This window comes from Pseudophryne corroboree, chromosome 2, assembly GCF_028390025.1.
Source record: "Pseudophryne corroboree isolate aPseCor3 chromosome 2, aPseCor3.hap2, whole genome shotgun sequence".
Lineage (NCBI taxonomy): Eukaryota > Metazoa > Chordata > Amphibia > Anura > Myobatrachidae > Pseudophryne > Pseudophryne corroboree.
This window is the reverse complement of record NC_086445.1, coordinates 16,648,806-16,669,121: the sequence shown is the minus strand read 5'-3', so window position 1 is coordinate 16,669,121 and position 20,316 is coordinate 16,648,806. Positions and strand designations below refer to the sequence as shown.

The 20,316-nt window shown below is 47.1% G+C and overlaps 1 protein-coding gene across 2 annotated transcripts in view; it reads right to left on the bottom strand.

Annotated features, from left to right (window-relative positions):
- Nucleotides 1–20,316, bottom strand: part of CHRNA10 (cholinergic receptor nicotinic alpha 10 subunit) — a 121,617-nt gene that overhangs the window by 18,819 nt on the left and 82,482 nt on the right. The window contains exons 2-3 of one of the 2 annotated variants that reach the window (XM_063950858.1): nucleotides 9,843–9,988; nucleotides 6,982–7,136 (exon numbers count right to left, since the gene is read on the bottom strand). In XM_063950858.1, coding sequence (XP_063806928.1) covers nucleotides 6,982–7,136; nucleotides 9,843–9,988 — 301 coding nt within the window. Of the gene's footprint in view, nucleotides 1–6,981; nucleotides 7,137–9,842; nucleotides 9,989–20,316 lie in introns of those variants that run through there. The other variant, XM_063950859.1, reaches the window with a different exon arrangement.

Genomic DNA, 20,316 nt, shown 5'->3' with positions numbered 1-20,316 from the left:
TCAATATACTCAGTGTAATCAGATACAACGTATAAACTAGAGAGCGTCAGTAAGATAATCTGTGACGTGCACAAGGGGGTAAATATACTGTATCATCAATATACTCAGTGTAATCAGATACAACGTATAAAATAGAGAGCTAAGAAAGATAATCTGTGACGTGCACAAGGGGGTAAATATTACTGTATCATCAATATACTCAGTGCAATCAGATACCATGTATAAACTAGAGAGTGTCAGTAAGATAATCTGTGACGTGCACAAGGGGGTAAATATACTGTATCATCAATATACTCAGTGTAATCAGATACAACGTATAAAATAGAGAGCTAAGAAAGATAATCTGTGACGTGCACAAGGGGGTAAATATACTGTATCATCAATATACTCAGTGTAATCAGATACAACGTATAAACTAGAGAGTGTCAGTAAAATAATCTGTGACGTGCACAAGGGGGTAAATATACTGTATCAACAATATACTCAGTGTAATCAGATACAACGTATAAACTAGAGAGCGTCAGTAAAATAATCTGTGACATGCACAAGGGGGTAAATATACTGTATCATCAATATACTCAGTGTAATCAGATACAACGTATAAACTAGAGAGCGTCAGTAAAATAATCTGTGACGTGCACAAGGGGGTAAATATTACTGTATCATCAATATACTCAGTGTAATCAGATACAACGTATAAACTAGAGAGCGTCAGTAAGATAATCTGTGACGTGCACAAGGGGGTAAATATACTGTATCATCAATATACTCAGTGTAATCAGATACAACGTATAAACTAGAGAGTGTCAGTAAAATAATCTGTGACGTGCACAAGGGGGTAAATATACTGTATCATCAATATACTCAGTGTAATCAGATACAACGTATAAACTAGAGAGTGTCAGTAAAATAATCTGTGACGTGCACAAGGGGGTAAATATACTGTATCATCAATATACTCAGTGTAATCAGATACAACGTATAAACTAGAGAGCGTCAGTAAAATAATCTGTGACGTGCACAAGGGGGTAAATATACTGTATCATCAATATACTCAGTGTAATCAGATACCACGTATAAACTAGAGAGCGTCAGTAAAATAATCTGTGACGTGCACAAGGGGGTAAATATTACTGTATCATCAATATACTCAGTGTAATCAGATACAACGTATAAACTAGAGAGTGTCAGTAAGATAATCTGTGACGTGCACAAGGGGGTAAATATACTGTATCATCAATATACTCAGTGTAATCAGATACAACGTATAAACTAGAGAGCATCAGTAAAAATAATCTGTGACGTGCACAAGGGGGTAAATATACTGTATCATCAATATACTCAGTGTAATCAGATACAACATATAAACTAGAGAGCGTCAGTAAAATAATCTGTGACGTGCACAAGGGGGTAAATATACTGTATCATCAATATACTCAGTGTAATCAGATACCATGTATAAACTAGAGAGCGTCAGTAAAATAATCTGTGACGTGCACAAGGGGGTAAATATACTGTATCATCAATATACTCAGTGTAATCAGATACAACGTATAAACTAGAGAGCATCAGTAAAAATAATCTGTGACGTGCACAAGGGGGTAAATATACTGTATCATCAATATACTCAGTGTAATCAGATACAACATATAAACTAGAGAGCGTCAGTAAAATAATCTGTGACGTGCACAAGGGGGTAAATATACTGTATCATCAATATACTCAGTGTAATCAGATACCATGTATAAACTAGAGAGCGTCAGTAAAATAATCTGTGACGTGCACAAGGGGGTAAATATACTGTATCATCAATATACTCAGTGTAATCAGATACAACATATAAACTAGAGAGCGTCAGTAAAATAATCTGTGACGTGCACAAGGGGGTAAATATACTGTATCATCAATATACTCAGTGTAATCAGATACCATGTATAAACTAGAGAGCGTCAGTAAAATAATCTGTGACGTGCACAAGGGGGTAAATATACTGTATCATCAATATACTCAGTGTAATCAGATACAACGTATAAACTAGAGAGTGTCAGTAAGATAATCTGTGACGTGCACAAGGGGGTAAATATACTGTATCATCAATATACTCAGTGTAATCAGATACAACGTATAAACTAGAGAGCGTCAGTAAGATAATCTGTGACGTGCACAAGGGGTAAATATTACTGTATCATCAATATACTCAGTGTGATCAGATACAACGTATAAACTAGAGAGTGTCAGTAAGATAATCTGTGACGTGCACAAGGGGGTAAATATACTGTATCATCAATATTCAAAATGTAATCAGATACAACGTATAAACTAGAGAGTGTCAGTAAAATAATCTGTGACGTGCACAAGGGGGTAAATATACTGTATCATCAATATACTCAGTGTAATCAGATACAACGTATAAACTAGAGAGTGTCAGTAAAATAATCTGTGACGTGCACAAGGGGGTAAATATACTGTATCATCAATATACTCAGTGTAATCAGATACAACGTATAAACTAGAGAGCGTCAGTAAGATAATCTGTGACGTGCACAAGGGGGTAAATATACTGTATCATCAATATACTCAGTGTAATCAGATACAACGTATAAAATAGAGAGCTAAGAAAGATAATCTGTGACGTGCACAAGGGGGTAAATATTACTGTATCATCAATATACTCAGTGCAATCAGATACCATGTATAAACTAGAGAGTGTCAGTAAGATAATCTGTGACGTGCACAAGGGGGTAAATATACTGTATCATCAATATACTCAGTGTAATCAGATACAACGTATAAAATAGAGAGCTAAGAAAGATAATCTGTGACGTGCACAAGGGGGTAAATATACTGTATCATCAATATACTCAGTGTAATCAGATACAACGTATAAACTAGAGAGTGTCAGTAAAATAATCTGTGACGTGCACAAGGGGGTAAATATACTGTATCAACAATATACTCAGTGTAATCAGATACAACGTATAAACTAGAGAGCGTCAGTAAAATAATCTGTGACATGCACAAGGGGGTAAATATACTGTATCATCAATATACTCAGTGTAATCAGATACAACGTATAAACTAGAGAGCGTCAGTAAGATAATCTGTGACGTGCACAAGGGGGTAAATATACTGTATCATCAATATACTCAGTGTAATCAGATACAACGTATAAACTAGAGAGCGTCAGTAAGATAATCTGTGACGTGCACAAGGGGGTAAATATACTGTATCATCAATATTCAAAATGTAATCAGATACAACGTATAAACTAGAGAGTGTCAGTAAAATAATCTGTGACGTGCACAAGGGGGTAAATATACTGTATCATCAATATACTCAGTGTAATCAGATACAACATATAAACTAGAGAGCGTCAGTAAAATAATCTGTGACGTGCACAAGGGGGTAAATATACTGTATCATCAATATACTCAGTGTAATCAGATACCATGTATAAACTAGAGAGCGTCAGTAAGATAATCTGTGACGTGCACAAGGGGGTAAATATACTGTATCATCAATATACTCAGTGTAATCAGATACAACGTATAAACTAGAGAGCGTCAGTAAGATAATCTGTGACGTGCACAAGGGGGTAAATATACTGTATCATCAATATTCAAAATGTAATCAGATACAACGTATAAACTAGAGAGTGTCAGTAAAATAATCTGTGACGTGCACAAGGGGGTAAATATACTGTATCATCAATATACTCAGTGTAATCAGATACAACGTATAAACTAGAGAGCGTCAGTAAAATAATCTGTGACGTGCACAAGGGGGTAAATATACTGTATCAACAATATACTCAGTGTAATCAGATACAACGTATAAACTAGAGAGTGTCAGTAAGATAATCTGTGACGTGCACAAGGGGGTAAATATTACTGTATCATCAATATACTCAGTGTAATCAGATACAACGTATAAACTAGAGAGTGTCAGTAAGATAATCTGTGACGTGCACAAGGGGGTAAATATACTGTATCATCAATATACTCAGTGTAATCAGATACAACGTATAAACTAGAGAGCGTCAGTAAGATAATCTGTGACGTGCACAAGGGGGTAAATATACTGTATCATCAATATACTCAGTGTAATCAGATACAACGTATAAACTAGAGAGCGTCAGTAAGATAATCTGTGACGTGCACAAGGGGGTAAATATACTGTATCATCAATATACTCAGTGTAATCAGATACAACGTATAAACTAGAGAGCGTCAGTAAAATAATCTGTGACGTGCACAAGGGGGTAAATATTACTGTATCATCAATATACTCAGTGCAATCAGATACCATGTATAAACTAGAGAGCGTCAGTAAAATAATCTGTGACGTGCACAAGGGGGTAAATATTACTGTAAATATTACTGATTACTGATTAAGGTTGGATTGCTCAGTAGCAGAATTTGCAATCCATGTGAACGCATGCTGACCGCCACCCATCGTGCTGACCGCCGCCTCCCCCCCTTCATGAAGCAGAAACTGCGATCATTGTAGGAATTAAGGTTGCCTCCTGCCGGCCATCTTTCTGAATGTGGCGACTGCGTGTGACGTCACGCAGTCGTCCACATTCACGCCCACACCATGCCCACCCGTTTCCACGACGGTGCCCTCTTTGACCACCTCCGCCCACGCGATGCCCCCCATTTCCACAACGATGGCCTCCTTGCCCACCTCCACCCACACAACGCTCCGTCTCCGCCTAGGAAATGCTGTTACTCTGCAGGGTCACATATACTGGGAATGGATTTGTGAAAGGTTTGTTCATCTCCGGTCATTGACTTGTTTGTGTTTATATCCAGCACATTGATTGAGCAGTAGTAACGTAACATTATCAAAGTGCATTTACAATAATGTTCTAATCCTGCTCCAAGGGCTACTCGCTGAGCTCCCCCCACCCCCAGATGTGCCCGGGGCCCAGGAGTGCACCCGGGGCCCGCAGGGAAAGTGCAGCCACAAGCTACGCTCTCAGATAGAAATGCTAAGTTGTAATTCGGTCTCAGGGCTCTGAAAGTCACCTCAGCTGGAGAACATGAGCCGCACACACACGGCAGCTGTACCTGAGATTGTGTTACACCTTCCCACCGAGGCTGGCAGCACATAGGGGTGACGTCCCTGCAGCCTGGCGAGAGGAGCACCGTGTACATGTCACGCTGTGTCTCGTGTTGTAGGTGCAGATCACCAAAGATTTCTGATTTTCCAAAGTCAGCAAATCTACTATTCCTCCACTCAGTATATCTCCCATCCAGGCACTCTAATCTACCCTAAATGTGCGTCTCTCATCCACACTCATTACCTGCTCCCGTTACCGATTGCAGGGAAATTTTGCAGTCCGCCCACTCTGTGCAGTGCTCTCACTTGTACAACAAGACTTTCCTCTAGTCTCCAAACCTTTAAGCTTTTCCTGAAATTCTACCTGATTAACCCCTTCTATTCTACCCAATTACCCCGTCTATCCTATTCTACCTGATTAACCCCCTCATTTTTATATTACATTATTACTGCCCCTCTGTTCTCTCCTACCCAATTACCCTCTCCTACCTATTCTGTCGACTTTGACCCATGCATTATATTTTACAAAATGACCCCCCCCCCCCCGTTCTGTCCGATTACCCCTTATTCTATTCTACCCAATCGCCCACTCTCTGCGCTATTCTCTGATTACAGCTATGTAGCTAAAAGGTTAATCAGTAGGTGCTGTCTCTTAACTGTGTTATTGTGCATGATTCATCTATCTAAATAACATCACATATATGAGTAAATATTATTTCCCAAACTTAAAGGTCAGACTGTCTAGACTCCAGGTGCAACACTTGTTTACATGCCTCTATAAAAGTAACTGCATGTGCACAAGTCTGTCACTGCACTATTAGAGTATCACAGTGCTGTATGGCTGTACAGTTCTTTGCCTAAGAGAGATTGATGCCTTTTCATTTTGACTGCTGTTTGTCTTATATCACATGTATCCTATTATATTCAATAAAACCTACTCTTGTTTGGAATCAACATGTGGATTTATCTCCTTGCGCAAATCCGCTATGCACCTACCAACTTGTAGGCTTCTTCCAATAGGTTTTGGGCTGAGATCTGCAGTTGTGAAGGACATATTCAAAAGGATTACAATTTCGTTCTGAAGGTGAAAATGTATACACCAAGTGTAAGTATGAGCTTCATAAAGTCGAAAGGCTCAGAAGCTGTGGAAGGTCACTATTGATCCAGGAGAAAACCCAAATCCCAGTGAAGTGGATAGAGCAAATACAGTACAAAGGTAATTTCTGAAGATCTGCAATTGATTACAGTGTAGAATTCTCCTCTGTCATAAGGTACAGTACTATACATTTCTGCGGTCACCTCAGTGATCCATATATGATCTGCTTACTGAACTCAGACCTGAGAACTGGGATGGAGAACAATTCCTCTACTCAGCATAATGTATAACGTTTTCATAGGGTAATCTAACAGTCTGACTTAAAGTTACATACAGTACCTGCAGTATATGATTAACGTCCTTTTCTTCCTGTGTTAATCTCCATCTCCCTGGTGGACTACATGGCCACATACACACATTTAGGTTGGCAGACACAATGGAACCACAGACTCCAAAGCCATGTAATGGAGTCTGTGGATCAATCATGGAGCGTGCTCCAAATATGGAAATGCTGTCAAGTAATCCACCAGGAGAGGACAACATGCAGGTGATGGTCACCACAGCTGATGTTAGCTAGCACTTGTACACCACCGGGATAAAGAGAACCAAGTGGAGATGACTGAGTTGTGATACCCAGTAAATCCCCAGGTGTTTAGTAACAGTGGATGGTTATATGGAGATCCTTTGCATTGGCAGCAGAAGGTGGCAACCAGATATGGCCTTGCAATCATAATGGTGACATAGGAGAAGTCTCTGCCTGGACCCCGGCTGGAAAAGTGACAATAATCAGACTGATGACTCTCAACATCCATCCGACCTACTTGTTATATAGGACTATATCGGGTCTCCATACATAACTGCTAGGTATGCGGATGGTATCGAGACCATCATAATCATCCTTGTTCCAGCGCAGGTAGGCATCAAACCAAACCTGTCGGATCCACAGATAGGCCATCAGGATCTGATTGCGCTCATCCTAGGAGAGACCACAAGGGGGAGAAGATGAAGCAGTGATCACAGTGCTATTCGCAATCACCTACCTCGCTCTAGGAGAAACATCTGAGGACCCTAGTTGTTGAAAGACAACTTACCTCTCTGCCACAATGCAGTGCACCAGCCACTTGTGCTAAGTATCTGAATGCCTGAGATAATAATAGGTGGTCGATATCATGGTCGCAGTGAATTATTAAATTACTTTTTCAGAATATTGAAGAGATTTGAAGAACCGTAATTAAAATGTAAGGAAACAAAAAAAATCACATTCTGTTTATAAAAAAAAGAAATTGATGGACAAAAAGTGCCAGCTGCTCAGAAAACGCTGCCAAAAACTAAATGGCTTGTATGGACAATTTAATTAATCCAAAACGATCTAGGCTACTAATAAATTGAGTTGATGTGCACAATTCTATAATACTGTACTGCATCAGTAAACACCTGTACAGTCTATTAGCTACAGGATGACATAAACACTAGATATCTGACACCAAGAAAAAAAAAAGGGGGGGATCTGCGTGTGTTCATCAATAGGTATAATAATTAATGGGTACAGCAGACAAAATATTTAATGGCAGGCGCGTTTCGTCAACATGAAGACTTTTTCAAATAGATGAAACGCGTCATTGGCTAAGAACAGGTTTTTTTAATGCTCATTGCTCCCTAATGGACAATTCATTTGCAAGGTCTGTTAGCGATGTGTGCTGGTAGACATATCTTTATCACACAATTAAGACGCAGCTTTTACTATCTTTCATCGTCACATAGAATATTGTAGAGGGCTCAGAAGCATCTAGGGCAAGATTGCAGTTTTATACTTGTGTCATAAGTATATGTATAAAATTACTGTATGTTTTTTAACCTGATATGAGCATGTCATGAGATATTGTCTGCCACAGCAATGAGTCACAGGAGTCTCGGCTGTATAATGCACATTCCGTGGCACGCCACACACCTGCAGTGCGCAATTATCTACCCAATGTACAGTCCACATTTAGCTAAGACTCACATGTGAGCTGGGGCATTTAATGCCGCCACGGGGGTGGGGGAAAAATATTTTGCCCCTTCTAGGTCATGAATACCACCCCTCACCTCTAGTGCCATGCACAATTCCAGGGGCTCTGTATCATAAAAGATGGTGATTTAAAAAAAATTCAGATAAGAGCAACTAAAATGGTGTATGGGCCACATACTGTAGTAAGAGGAGAGAAGTGGGACTACAATAGAAGCGTAATAGCAGGGGTCAGGAAGGCAGTATTACAACAAATGACTGGCACAAAGAGATATGGGGACATTGTATCGGGGAGCAGATATAGGGGTTAGGGCACCGCTAGGCACAACAGTAATGACCCCCCTCCCCACCTGCCTAATTGTATAATTTTTATTGATTGGATATAAGCTCTCATTTGATGATAGCCAATTTAATAGAATAATAAAAAAGCCACTATGACCATTTTTTTTATTTTTAAATGATGTATACATATATACTAAGTAGGACAGCTTACAGGGGCAGTGTGTGCATGTCCTACCCATTTACACTACAATCAGGATGGCATATGGCACAGTACAGTAACATTTTGCAGTTACTGTACTTTTTGGGCTGACAGTACCAACACAAGCATCCAAGTACTGAGCCCCAAACAACTGCCACCCCTAGACTCGTGCCTCCTGTGCCTAACGGGAAATGCACCACTGCATTGGAGGATGGAATAATACTTTCCACAAATACACCTGATATCACTGGGCACAAATCAGAACATTGCAGCCGTGGTCATACCGCATGGGAGGCTGTGCCGCATGAACCAGCGATGTGCCTAGCACTCCTACAGCGCCAAGAACCAACAACCCTCTACCAAAAACTCCCCTGAGCTGCCATTTGCAGTATCGACAGGTAAGGAGCCCGCCCAACTCCTCTGATATCAGCAGTGTTACGTCAGGGCAGGTGTGCGGCTTGCAGAAGGGTCACACACCCAGCAGTAGCTGAGGTAGGAACATAAACCATAGGACACACATGATGGGGCAGACTAATGAGTTCTATAGGCTCTTTCTTATGCTCAATACTAAGAATCTACGTGTTCTGTGACCATATGCAGCCGAGGCACTGCAACCTATGTGTACTGTACATGTGTGTGCATATGTGTGTATACATGTGTGCATATGTGTGTATACATGTGTGCATATGTGTGTATGTGTACATGTGTGTATGTGTACTTGTGTGTGTGCATGTGTATGTAGTGTATACATGTGTGAATGTGAGCATGTGTGTATACATGTGTGCATATGTGTGTATGTGTACATGTGTGTGTATGTGTACATGTGTGTATGTATGTTTACATGTGTGCATATGTGTGTATACATGTGTGCATATGTGTGTGTATGTGTACATGTGTGTGTGTATGTGTACATGTGTGTGTATGTGTGTTTATATGTATGTATACATGTGTGCATATGTATGTGTGTGTACATGTGTGTATGTAGTGTATACATGCGTGAATGTGTGTTTGTGTGTATACATGTGTGTAGATGTGTTTGCATGTATGTAAACATGTGTATATGTATACATGATGAATGTGTGTGCACTAGAGGTGGCTTCCTTGACCCCCACAATCTAATGACATTGATGATACTTTGGACATGCGGTGAGGCTGCATGTTGCGGTACGGGGCTTAGCGCTGCACGGTGAGAATACCATGTCGATGATCTGTGACAGGGTGACCTGCAGCGTCACATTCATGGCTTTGTCCATGTCTTCCACTGGCCGCAATGCGTTGGAGTAATTGGCAAACAGGTCGTTCATCAGCTTGTAGGCAAACTTCCCCTGAGCCCCCAGAGCACCTGAAATGAGAGAGAATCAGTAGCAGAGGTGATGGTTGGAGGATGTAAAACATAAGAACAGAGGTAGATAACCAGGCACTGCTTGTGCTGCTCATGAGATACAATGGGTTCCAGGACCTGGTTTTCTACATGGACATTCTTAAGACCTGCAGAGCTCATAAGACTGAGCCTTACCATACACTGGACACCCCAGATTCTGCCTGAGTGGCCTAAACCAGGGACACCCTCAAAATGCACCTTCCAGCCCCTGACAGTGAAACATCTCCTTCTGCAACTTGAAATGTGATTTACAATTGTGTACAAGAGAGGCTCTCCTGCGTCTCACCCTCATTTTACGTGACGTGGCTTTGTATCAATGTAATGTTTTACAAAACACATCTAGGGACCAGGACCATCTTAACAGCAGTGTAGGCCCCTGGGTACAGCAATGCACTGGGCTCCCCACCCATCCTCCAGCGGTAGGGGTGGGGTTACTGTCAGTGGCAGCTTTGATGTCCTACGGGCGGTAGGGCGTGTTCTGTCTTCCGCACAGCATGTAGGAACTGGAGCAGTAATTTCTGCTAATTACTCCCTTACTGCACAGATGGGGCTAAACTGTAGAAGGGGGCATTCAGCTGAATGAAATGGCCCTGGTACATGAATTCCAGGGTGGTAGGGGGTGTTTAATACGTAGGGGAGGGATGGATAGTGGAGTGGGCTTAATATTTATCATTTTCCTTTGGGAGGGCAGCTTGCTTGACTGCAGATATCTCAAGTTCCTGAAAATAGATTTCTTAGCTTTGAATGGGATAAAACACTAGAAAGTCCCTCCTTTCACAAGGTTCTGGGGCTTGGGGATCAGAGTTCAGGTGCCAGAGCAATTCACCAATGAAAATCCATAACTGCATATTAGACGTGTGGAGCTGGAGCCAGGACCAGCTGCTTGAAGGCTGATATCTCTGATTCTGGGCATATTAGAGACAAGCTGCCAGTGTCTACAAAAAGGGGAGAATCTCAGCTTTTGGGTTATATCCTCAGAAAAACTCTAAGTCAGACAGAACCTGAGATATGTGGCTGGGAAGAGCAATTAACAGGCTTGGATGGGGACCACTGCTTTCAAGTTGGATATCTCCGGTTCCCCAAGGCCGATTTAAAAAAAATCTGGTACTTCTGGAAATAGGGGACCCTCAGCTATCAGACAATCAGACCCTTATACTCCTGGGGCCCTTGGGCAAGAGCCCATATGAAAGGACGGCCCTGCTAGGGACAGGGACTCAGATTGGAGCCCTTCACAGTGATGTGTACAAGTAAAGTGATTACTAATGCAATTACTTTATCTGCTGCTTCAGGGGCAGCCATGCTACTGAGCATGAGCGGTCATCACCTTGTATGAGCGAGCTACCATTGCCAGGGATGAAACCCACGGGCGCTGTTTGTGTGGTCTCCAGTGAAGACCATTAATTATGTGTTTTAATTGCTGTGTCCTAATTAATGCCTCTCAACATAACCAACCTCTGCAATGGCTGCAGAAACTGATGGCTCATGAAAACGTCTAACTGTGGGCGGCGGATTTGAACTTAGAACCAGTCAGTAACCCGTCACTGGATGTTGGGGGCTCGTCCGTTGTTGAAGTCTTCCATACCAGGGCTCCATGGGGAAGGGGGGGTCTATGGTTGGATGACTTTATACATCCTCTGGAACCAGGCTTCAACAAATAACTAAACAGAAGATATGACCTTGCATTGAACCTCAGCTAAGTTATTTGATGGATTGGACAGATAACTCCATGCAGAGCACCAGAAGATTATGTAGGAAGATAGTAAACACTTTCAATGTATGTTTTATGTCAATTGCCGAATAATTTATCTAAAATATGTCTGGAAATGTCCTTTAAGAATACCACGAGTTGTTTATCTTGTTACCTGGGGCTAGAAGCTGACAGATTTATCGTGAAATATTTACCAGGCAATGATATTCAAGGACTCTCTCTAATTATTTCAGTCCCAATAAGCCTAAATTTTCTATTAAGTGCATTAGGGTAATTAATGTGCTTAACGCGAACCACGCTGGATAAAAAATAACAGCATGAGATCAGTGAAATCCAATTAAACGGAATTAATTATGCAAAAAAAAAAAAGATAATTGCCTGATAAGATAAAACATACAGAGACCCAAAGCAGATTGTGAAATTCTTAGATGTATCAGCAAAAGTTCTCACAACGCGACAGAACTAACGGACAATACAAAGCTAAAAAGTCATTTTGGGTCTAGTTCATTGAGTACATATCAAATACAAATTGTTGCTGTGTTTGGTGGAGCCGCTGGGCCCCTCTACTGCTGACCCCCCTCTCCTCTTACTGCTACACTGGGGCAGGACATGTGGTTATCAATGCCCCTCCCCTCTGAACTACCCATGTATACAAATAGAAAACACAGGTAGGTGGGCAATCAACACACGCCTGGCCTTGGAGCCCAAGGAATCCATCAGGAACCCGGACTGAAAGATCCGACCAAATCCCTGAATTGGGCCTGCAGCCCCCGATCTGAGGGCAATGTCCCACCATACCACGGATCAGGAGTTTTGTCTCAATTCTGCATCAGTTTGGAAGCTCTTTCCTCTGACAGATGCCCATGTACAAGTGTCGGGTGTACACAGCATTTGAGGGGTGTTTTTCATGGGCAAAAAGAGATTATGGGAGTTTCAATGCAGATGTCTGTGGTCCCCATTCCCAATGGAGAAGCGAGTGGCGCGGTGCATGCGCAGAACACCAGAAGGACTTTGTCACGGTGCTAGTGTCTTCTGTGCATATGCAATAATTTACCACGATCTTCTGAAATATGGGGCAGACGCCACACATCTGGTGATTACTACAGAAATATGGGGCTGGATGTAACGGCGTGCGAGGACACCACCACTGTGACTGGACTGATGCAGCATAAAACACTACACTTGACAAATGGAAAAAAAGAAACCCATGAGTTTTTCACAAAATAAGTCTCCAGACTCCGTCTGAGGAGAAAATATCCAATCTTGATCCTGTGGTCAGAGCTGGATTAAGGAGGAGGCTCTGGGGATAAGTACCCCTGGGCCCCGTGCTGTGAGAGGGCCCACCGTCACCCGCCGCAGATCGGATCTCTATTACCGATCCAATCTGTGATGCTGCACTCCCTGCTAACCCCACTGACAGCCGTCAACCAGCCGCCAGGGCTGCAGACTTTTACTGGACAGCTGAGCCGAACGACAGCTACCTCATTGCACTTCTTTTTCTTCTTTGCATCATGTACTGTTTGGGGCCTATTTTTTAAATCTGCCCTCCTGTCTGACACTGCAGTGCCACTCCTAGATGGGCCAGGTGTTTGTGTCGGCCACTTGGGTCGCTTAGCTTAGTCATACAACCACCTCGGTGCAACTTTTAGGCCTAAAAACAATATTGTGAGGTGGGAGGTGTTCAGAATAGACTGGAAATGAGTGAAAATGAATGTTATTGAGTTTAATAATACCATAGGATCAAAATTACCCCCAAATTCTGTGATCTTAGATGTTTTTATGCTTTTTTCAAAAATCATCCAGATCCGAAAACCAAAACATGAAGGGGTGGTTTTGGCAAAACCAATCCAGATCCAAAACACGAGCATGGAACCAGAATCAAAACCAAAACACAAAACACGAAAAGTGGCCGCCGCACATCTCTAAAGATTTAGGTGTGTTTGGAAAATCTAGTTTTCTCAGGCAATTGCTCAATCTCAATGTCAGCAACTGGACTGGCGGTGCTCCTCCCAGCACTTGCAGGGGGCGTGCAAATAGTGGTAGGAGCCTCCTCTTCCCATACAGTCTTGGGAAGGTCAGGCCTAGACATCGCAACCGCGGACACACTTGGACTCTCCTTGGGGATTTGTGATATCTCTGAACGCACAGTTTTTTTTTTCCTGTTCTTTAACAAGCTTTATTTTTAAAAAATTTCGAGAGGGAGGAGGGCTTCCATCTTCACGAGAAGCTGAGCCACCAGTCATGAACATAGGCCAAAGCCTTAGCTTTTCCTTGCCACTTCGTGTCGTGAATGGCATATTGCCAATTTTACGTTTCTCGTCAGATAATTTTTTTTTTTTTTTTTTGTTATTCATTTTTGCTTCTTGGATTTTACACGCCCTCTATGACACTGGGCATCGGCCTTAGCAGACGACGTTGATGGAATTGCATCGTCAATGTCATGACTGGTGGCAGCAGCAGCTTCAGCACTAGTACCAGGAACTGGAAGTGGTTCCGGATCTTCAACTATTTTTCCCCCAAAATATATGTTCTCCATTTCACAGGACAGCACCCCTTTATTATTACAGCACACATGACAACACCCCTTTATTATTACAGCACACAGGACAGCACCCCTTTGTTATTACAGCACACAGGACAGCACCCCTTTATTATTACAGCACACAGAACAGTGCTGGCAGGGAGCTACCCATCACTGTGCTGGTCGCAGTGGCTGCATATTACATCACGCAGCCATGGCGGCCCACCCATCGCATGTTCCGGGCACGCCTGCGTTGTCCGGACCGCACTCCCTAAACGGCGGCAGCCCGCCCAGCGACCGCCTTTGCCTGTCAATCAGCAGTACACCAGCACAGGACCCCACCTCAGAACAGCACAGGACAGCAGCACCCCTAACAGCACAGTACACCAGCACAGGACACCACCCCAGAACAGCACAGGACAGCAGCACCCCTAACAGCACAGTACACCAGCGCAGAACACCACCCCAGAACAGCACAGGACAGCAGCACCCCTAACAGCACAGTACACCAGCGCAGGACACCACCCCAGAACAGCACAGGACAGCAGCACCCCTAACGGCACAGTACACCAGCGCAGGACAGCACAGGACAGCAGCACCGCTAACGGCACAGTACACCAGCACAGGACACCACCCCAGAAGAGCACAGGACAGCAGCACCCCTAACAGCACAGTACACCAGCACAGGACACCACCCCAGAACAGCACAGGACAGCAGCACCCCTAACAGCACAGTACACCAGCACAGGACCCCACCTCAGAACAGCACAGGACAGCAGCACCCCTAACAGCACAGTACACCAGCACAGGACACCACCCCAGAACAGCACAGGACAGCAGCACCCCTAACAGCACAGTACACCAGCGCAGGACACCACCCCAGAACAGCACAGGACAGCAGCACCCCTAACAGCACAGTACACCAGCGCAGGACACCACCCCAGAAGAGCACAGGACAGCAGCACCCCTAACAGCACAGTACACCACCCCAGAACAGCACAGGACAGCAGCACCCCAGAAAAGCACAGTACACCACCCCAGAACAGCACAGGACAGCAGCGCAGGACACCACCCCAGAACAGCACAGTACACCAGCGCAGGACTCCACCCCAGAACAGCACAGGACAGCAGCACCCCTAACAGCACAGTACACCAGCACAGAACACCACCCCAGAACAGCACAGGACAGCAGCACCCCTAACGGCACAGTACACCAGCACAGAACACCACCCCAGAACAGCACAGGACAGCAGCACCCCTAACAGCACAGTACACCAGCGCCGAACACCACCCCAGAACAGCACAGGACAGCAGCACCCCTAACGGCACAGTACACCAGCGCAGGACAGCACAGGACAGCAGCACCGCTAACGGCACAGTACACCAGCACAGGACACCACCCCAGAAGAGCACAGGACAGCAGCACCCCTAACGGCACAGTACACCAGCGCAGGACACCACCCCAGAAGAGCACAGGACAGCAGCACCCCTAACAGCACAGTACACCAGCGCAGGACACCACCCCAGAAGAGCACAGGACAGCAGCACCCCTAACAGCACAGTACACCACCCCAGAACAGCACAGGACAGCAGCACCCCAGAAAAGCACAGTACACCACCCCAGAACAGCACAGGACAGCAGCGCAGGACACCACCCCAGAACAGCACAGTACACCAGCGCAGGACACCACCCCAGAACAGCACAGGACAGCAGCACCCCTAACAGCACAGTACACCAGCACAGAACAGCACAGGACAGCCGCACCCCTAACAGCACAGTACACCAGCGCCGAACACCACCCCAGAACAGCACAGGACAGCAGCACCCCTAACGGCACAGTACACCAGCACAGAACACCACCCCAGAACAGCACAGGACAGCAGCACCCCTAACAGCACAGTACACCAGCACCGAACACCACCCCAGAACAGCACAGGACAGCAGCACCCCTAACGGCACAGTACACCAGCGCAGGACAGCACAGGACAGCAGCACCGCTAACGGCACAGTACACCAGCACAGGACACCACCCCAGAAGAGTACAGGACAGCAGCACCCCTAACGGCACAGTACACCAGCGCAGGACACCACCCCAGAAGAGCACAGGACAGCAGCACCCCTAACAGCACAGTACACCAGCGCAGAACACCACCCCAGAACAGCACAGGACAGCAGTACCCCTAACAGCACAGTACACCAGCACAGGACACCACCCCAGAACAGCACAGGACAGCAGCACCCCTAACAGCATAGTACACCAGCACAGGACACCACCCCAGAACAGCACAGGACAGCAGCACCCCTAACAGCACAGTACACCAGCGCAGAACACCACCCCAGAACAGCACAGGACAGCAGCACCCCTAACAGCACAGTACACCAGCACAGGACACCACCCCAGAACAGCACAGGACAGCAGCACCCCTAACAGCACAGTACACCAGCACAGGACACCACCCCAGAACAGCACAGGACAGCAGCACCCCTAACAGCACAGTACACCAGCGCAGAACACCACCCCAGAACAGCACAGGACAGCAGCACCCCTAACAGCACAGTACACCAGCGCAGAACACCACCCCAGAACAGCACAGGACAGCAGCACCCCTAACAGCACAGGACACCAGCGCAGGACACCACCCCAGAACAGCACAGGACAGCAGCACCGCTAACAGCACAGTACACCAGCACAGGACACCACCCCAGAACAGCACAGGACAGCAGCACCCCTAACAGCACAGTACACCAGCACAGGACACCACCCCAGAACAGCACAGGACAGCAGCACCCCTAACAGCACAGTACACCAGCGCAGAACACCTCCCCAGAACAGCACAGGACAGCAGCACCTCTAACAGCACAGTACACCAGCACAGGACACCACCCCAGAACAGCACAGGACAGCAGCACCCCTAACAGCACAGTACACCAGCACAGGACACCACCCCAGAACAGCACAGGACAGCAGCACCCCTAACAGCACAGTACACCAGCGCAGGACACCACCCCAGAACAGCACAGGACAGCAGCACCCCTAACAGCACAGTACACCAGCGCAGGACACCACCCCAGAACAGCACAGGGCAGCAGCACCTCTAACAGCACAGTACACCAGCGCAGGACACCACCCCAGAACAGCACAGGACAGCAGCACCCCTAACAGCACAGTACACCAGCGCAGAACACCACCCCAGAACAGCACAGGACAGCAGCACCCCTAACAGCACAGTACACCAGCGCAGGACACCACCCCTGAACAGCACAGGACAGCAGCACCCCTAACAGCACAGTACACCAGCGCAGAACACCACCCCAGAACAGCACAGGACAGCAGCACCGCTAACAGCACAGTACACCAGCGCAGAACACCACCCCAGAAGAGCACAGGACAGCAGCACCCCTACCAGCACAGTACACCAGCACAGGACACCACCCCAGAACAGCACAGGACAGCAGCACCCCTAACAGCACAGTACACCAGCGCAGGACACCACCCCAGAACAGCACAGGACACCACCCCAGAACAGCACAGGACAGCAGCACCCCTAACAGCACAGTACACCAGCGCAGAAAACCACCCCAGAACAGCACAGGACAGCAGCACCCCTAACAGCACAGTACACCAGCGCAGGACACCACCCCAGAACAGCACAGGACAGCAGCACCCCTAACAGCACAGTACACCAGCGCAGAACACCACCCCAGAACAGCACAGGACAGCAGCACTGCTAACAGCACAGTACACCAGCGCAGAACACCACCCCAGAAGAGCACAGGACAGCAGCACCCCTAACAGCACAGTACACCAGCGCAGGGTCCACCCCAGAACAGCACAGGACAGCAGCACCGCTAACAGCACAGTACACCAGCGCAGGACACCACCCCAGAACAGCACAGGACAGCAGCACCCCTAACAGCACAGTACACCAGCACAGGACACCACCCCAGAACAGCACAGGACAGCAGCACCCCTAACAGCACAGTACACCAGCGCAGAACACCACCCCAGAACAGCACAGGACAGCAGCACTGCTAACAGCACAGTACACCAGTGCAGGGTCCACCCCAGAACAGCACAGGACAGCAGCACCGCTAACAGCACAGTACACCAGCACAGGACACCACCCCAGAACAGCACTGGACAGCAGCACCGCTAACAGCACAGTACACCAGCGCAGGGTCCACCCCAGAACAGCACAGGACAGCAGCACCGCTAACAGCACAGTACACCAGCACAGGACACCACCCCAGAACAGCACAGGACAGCAGGACCCCTAACGGCACAGTACACCAGCGCAGGACACCACCCCAGAACAGCACAGGACAGCAGCACCCCTAACAGCACAGTACACCAGCACAGGACACCACCCCAGAACAGCACAGGACAGCAGCACCCCTAACAGCACAGTACACCAGCGCTGGACACCACCCCAGAAGAGCACAGGACAGCAGCACCCCTAACAGCACAGTACACCAGCGCAGAACACCACCCCAGAAGAGCACAGGACAGCAGCACCCCTAACAGCACAGTACACCAGCGCAGAACACCACCCCAGAACAGCACAGGACAGCAGCACCCCTAAAAGCACAGTACACCAGCACAGGACACCACCCCAGAACAGCACAGGACAGCAGCACCCCTAACAGCACAGTACACCAGCGCAGAACACCACCCCAGAACAGCACAGGACAGCAGCACCCCTAACAGCACAGTACACCAGCACAGGCCACCACCCCAGAAGAGCACAGGACAGCAGCACCCCTAACAGCACAGTACACCAGCACAGGACACCACCCCAGAACAGCACAGGACAGCAGCACCCCTAACAGCACAGTACACCAGCGCAGGACACCACCCCAGAACAGCACAGGACAGCAGCACCCCTAACAGCACAGTACACCAGCGCAGAACACCACCCCAGAACAGCACAGGACAGCAGCACCGCTAACAGCACAGTACACCAGCACAGGACACCACCCCAGAAGAGCACAGGACAGCAGCACCCCTAACAGCACAGTACACCAGCACAGGCCACCACCCCAGAACAGCACAGGACACCACCCCAGAACAGCACAGGACAGCAGCACCGCTAACAGCACAGTACACCAGCGCAGGACACCACCCCAGAACAGCACAGGACAGCAGCACCCCTAACAGCACAGTACACCAGCACAGGACACCACCCCAGAACAGCACAGGACAGCAGCACCTCTATCGGCACAGTACACCAGCGCAGGACACCACCCCAGAACAGCACAGGACACCAGCGCAGGGTCCACCCCAGAACAGCACAGGACAGCAGCACCCCTAACAGCACAGTACACCAGCACAGGACACCACCCCAGAAGAGCACAGGACAGCAGCACCCCTAACAGCACAGTACACCAGCGCAGGACACCACCCCAGAACAGCACAGGACAGTAGCACCCCTAACGGCACAGTACACCAGCGCAGGACACCACCCCAGAACAGCACAGGACAGCAGCACCCCTAACAGCACAGTACACCAGCACAGGCCACCACCCCAGAAGAGCATAGGACAGCAGCACCCCTAACAGCACAGTACACCAGCACAGGACACCACCCCAGAACAGCACAGGACAGCAGCACCCCTAACAGCACAGTACACCAGCGCAGGACACCACCCCAGAACAGCACAGGACAGCAGCACCCCTAACAGCACAGTACACCAGCGCAGAACACCACCCCAGAACAGCACAGGACAGCAGCACCGCTAACAGCACAGTACACCAGCACAGGACACCACCCTAGAACAGCACAGGACAGCAGCACCCCTAACAGCACAGGACACCACCCAGAACAGCACAGGACACCACCCCAGAACAGCACAGGACACCACCCCAGAACACAGGACACCACCTCAAAACAGCACAGGACAGCAGCACCGCTAACAGCACAGTACACCAGCGCAGGACACCACCCCAGAACAGCACAGGACAGCAGCACCCCTAACAGCACAGTACACCAGCACAGGACACCACCCCAGAACAGCACAGGACAGCAGCACCTCTATCGGCACAGTACACCAGCGCAGGAC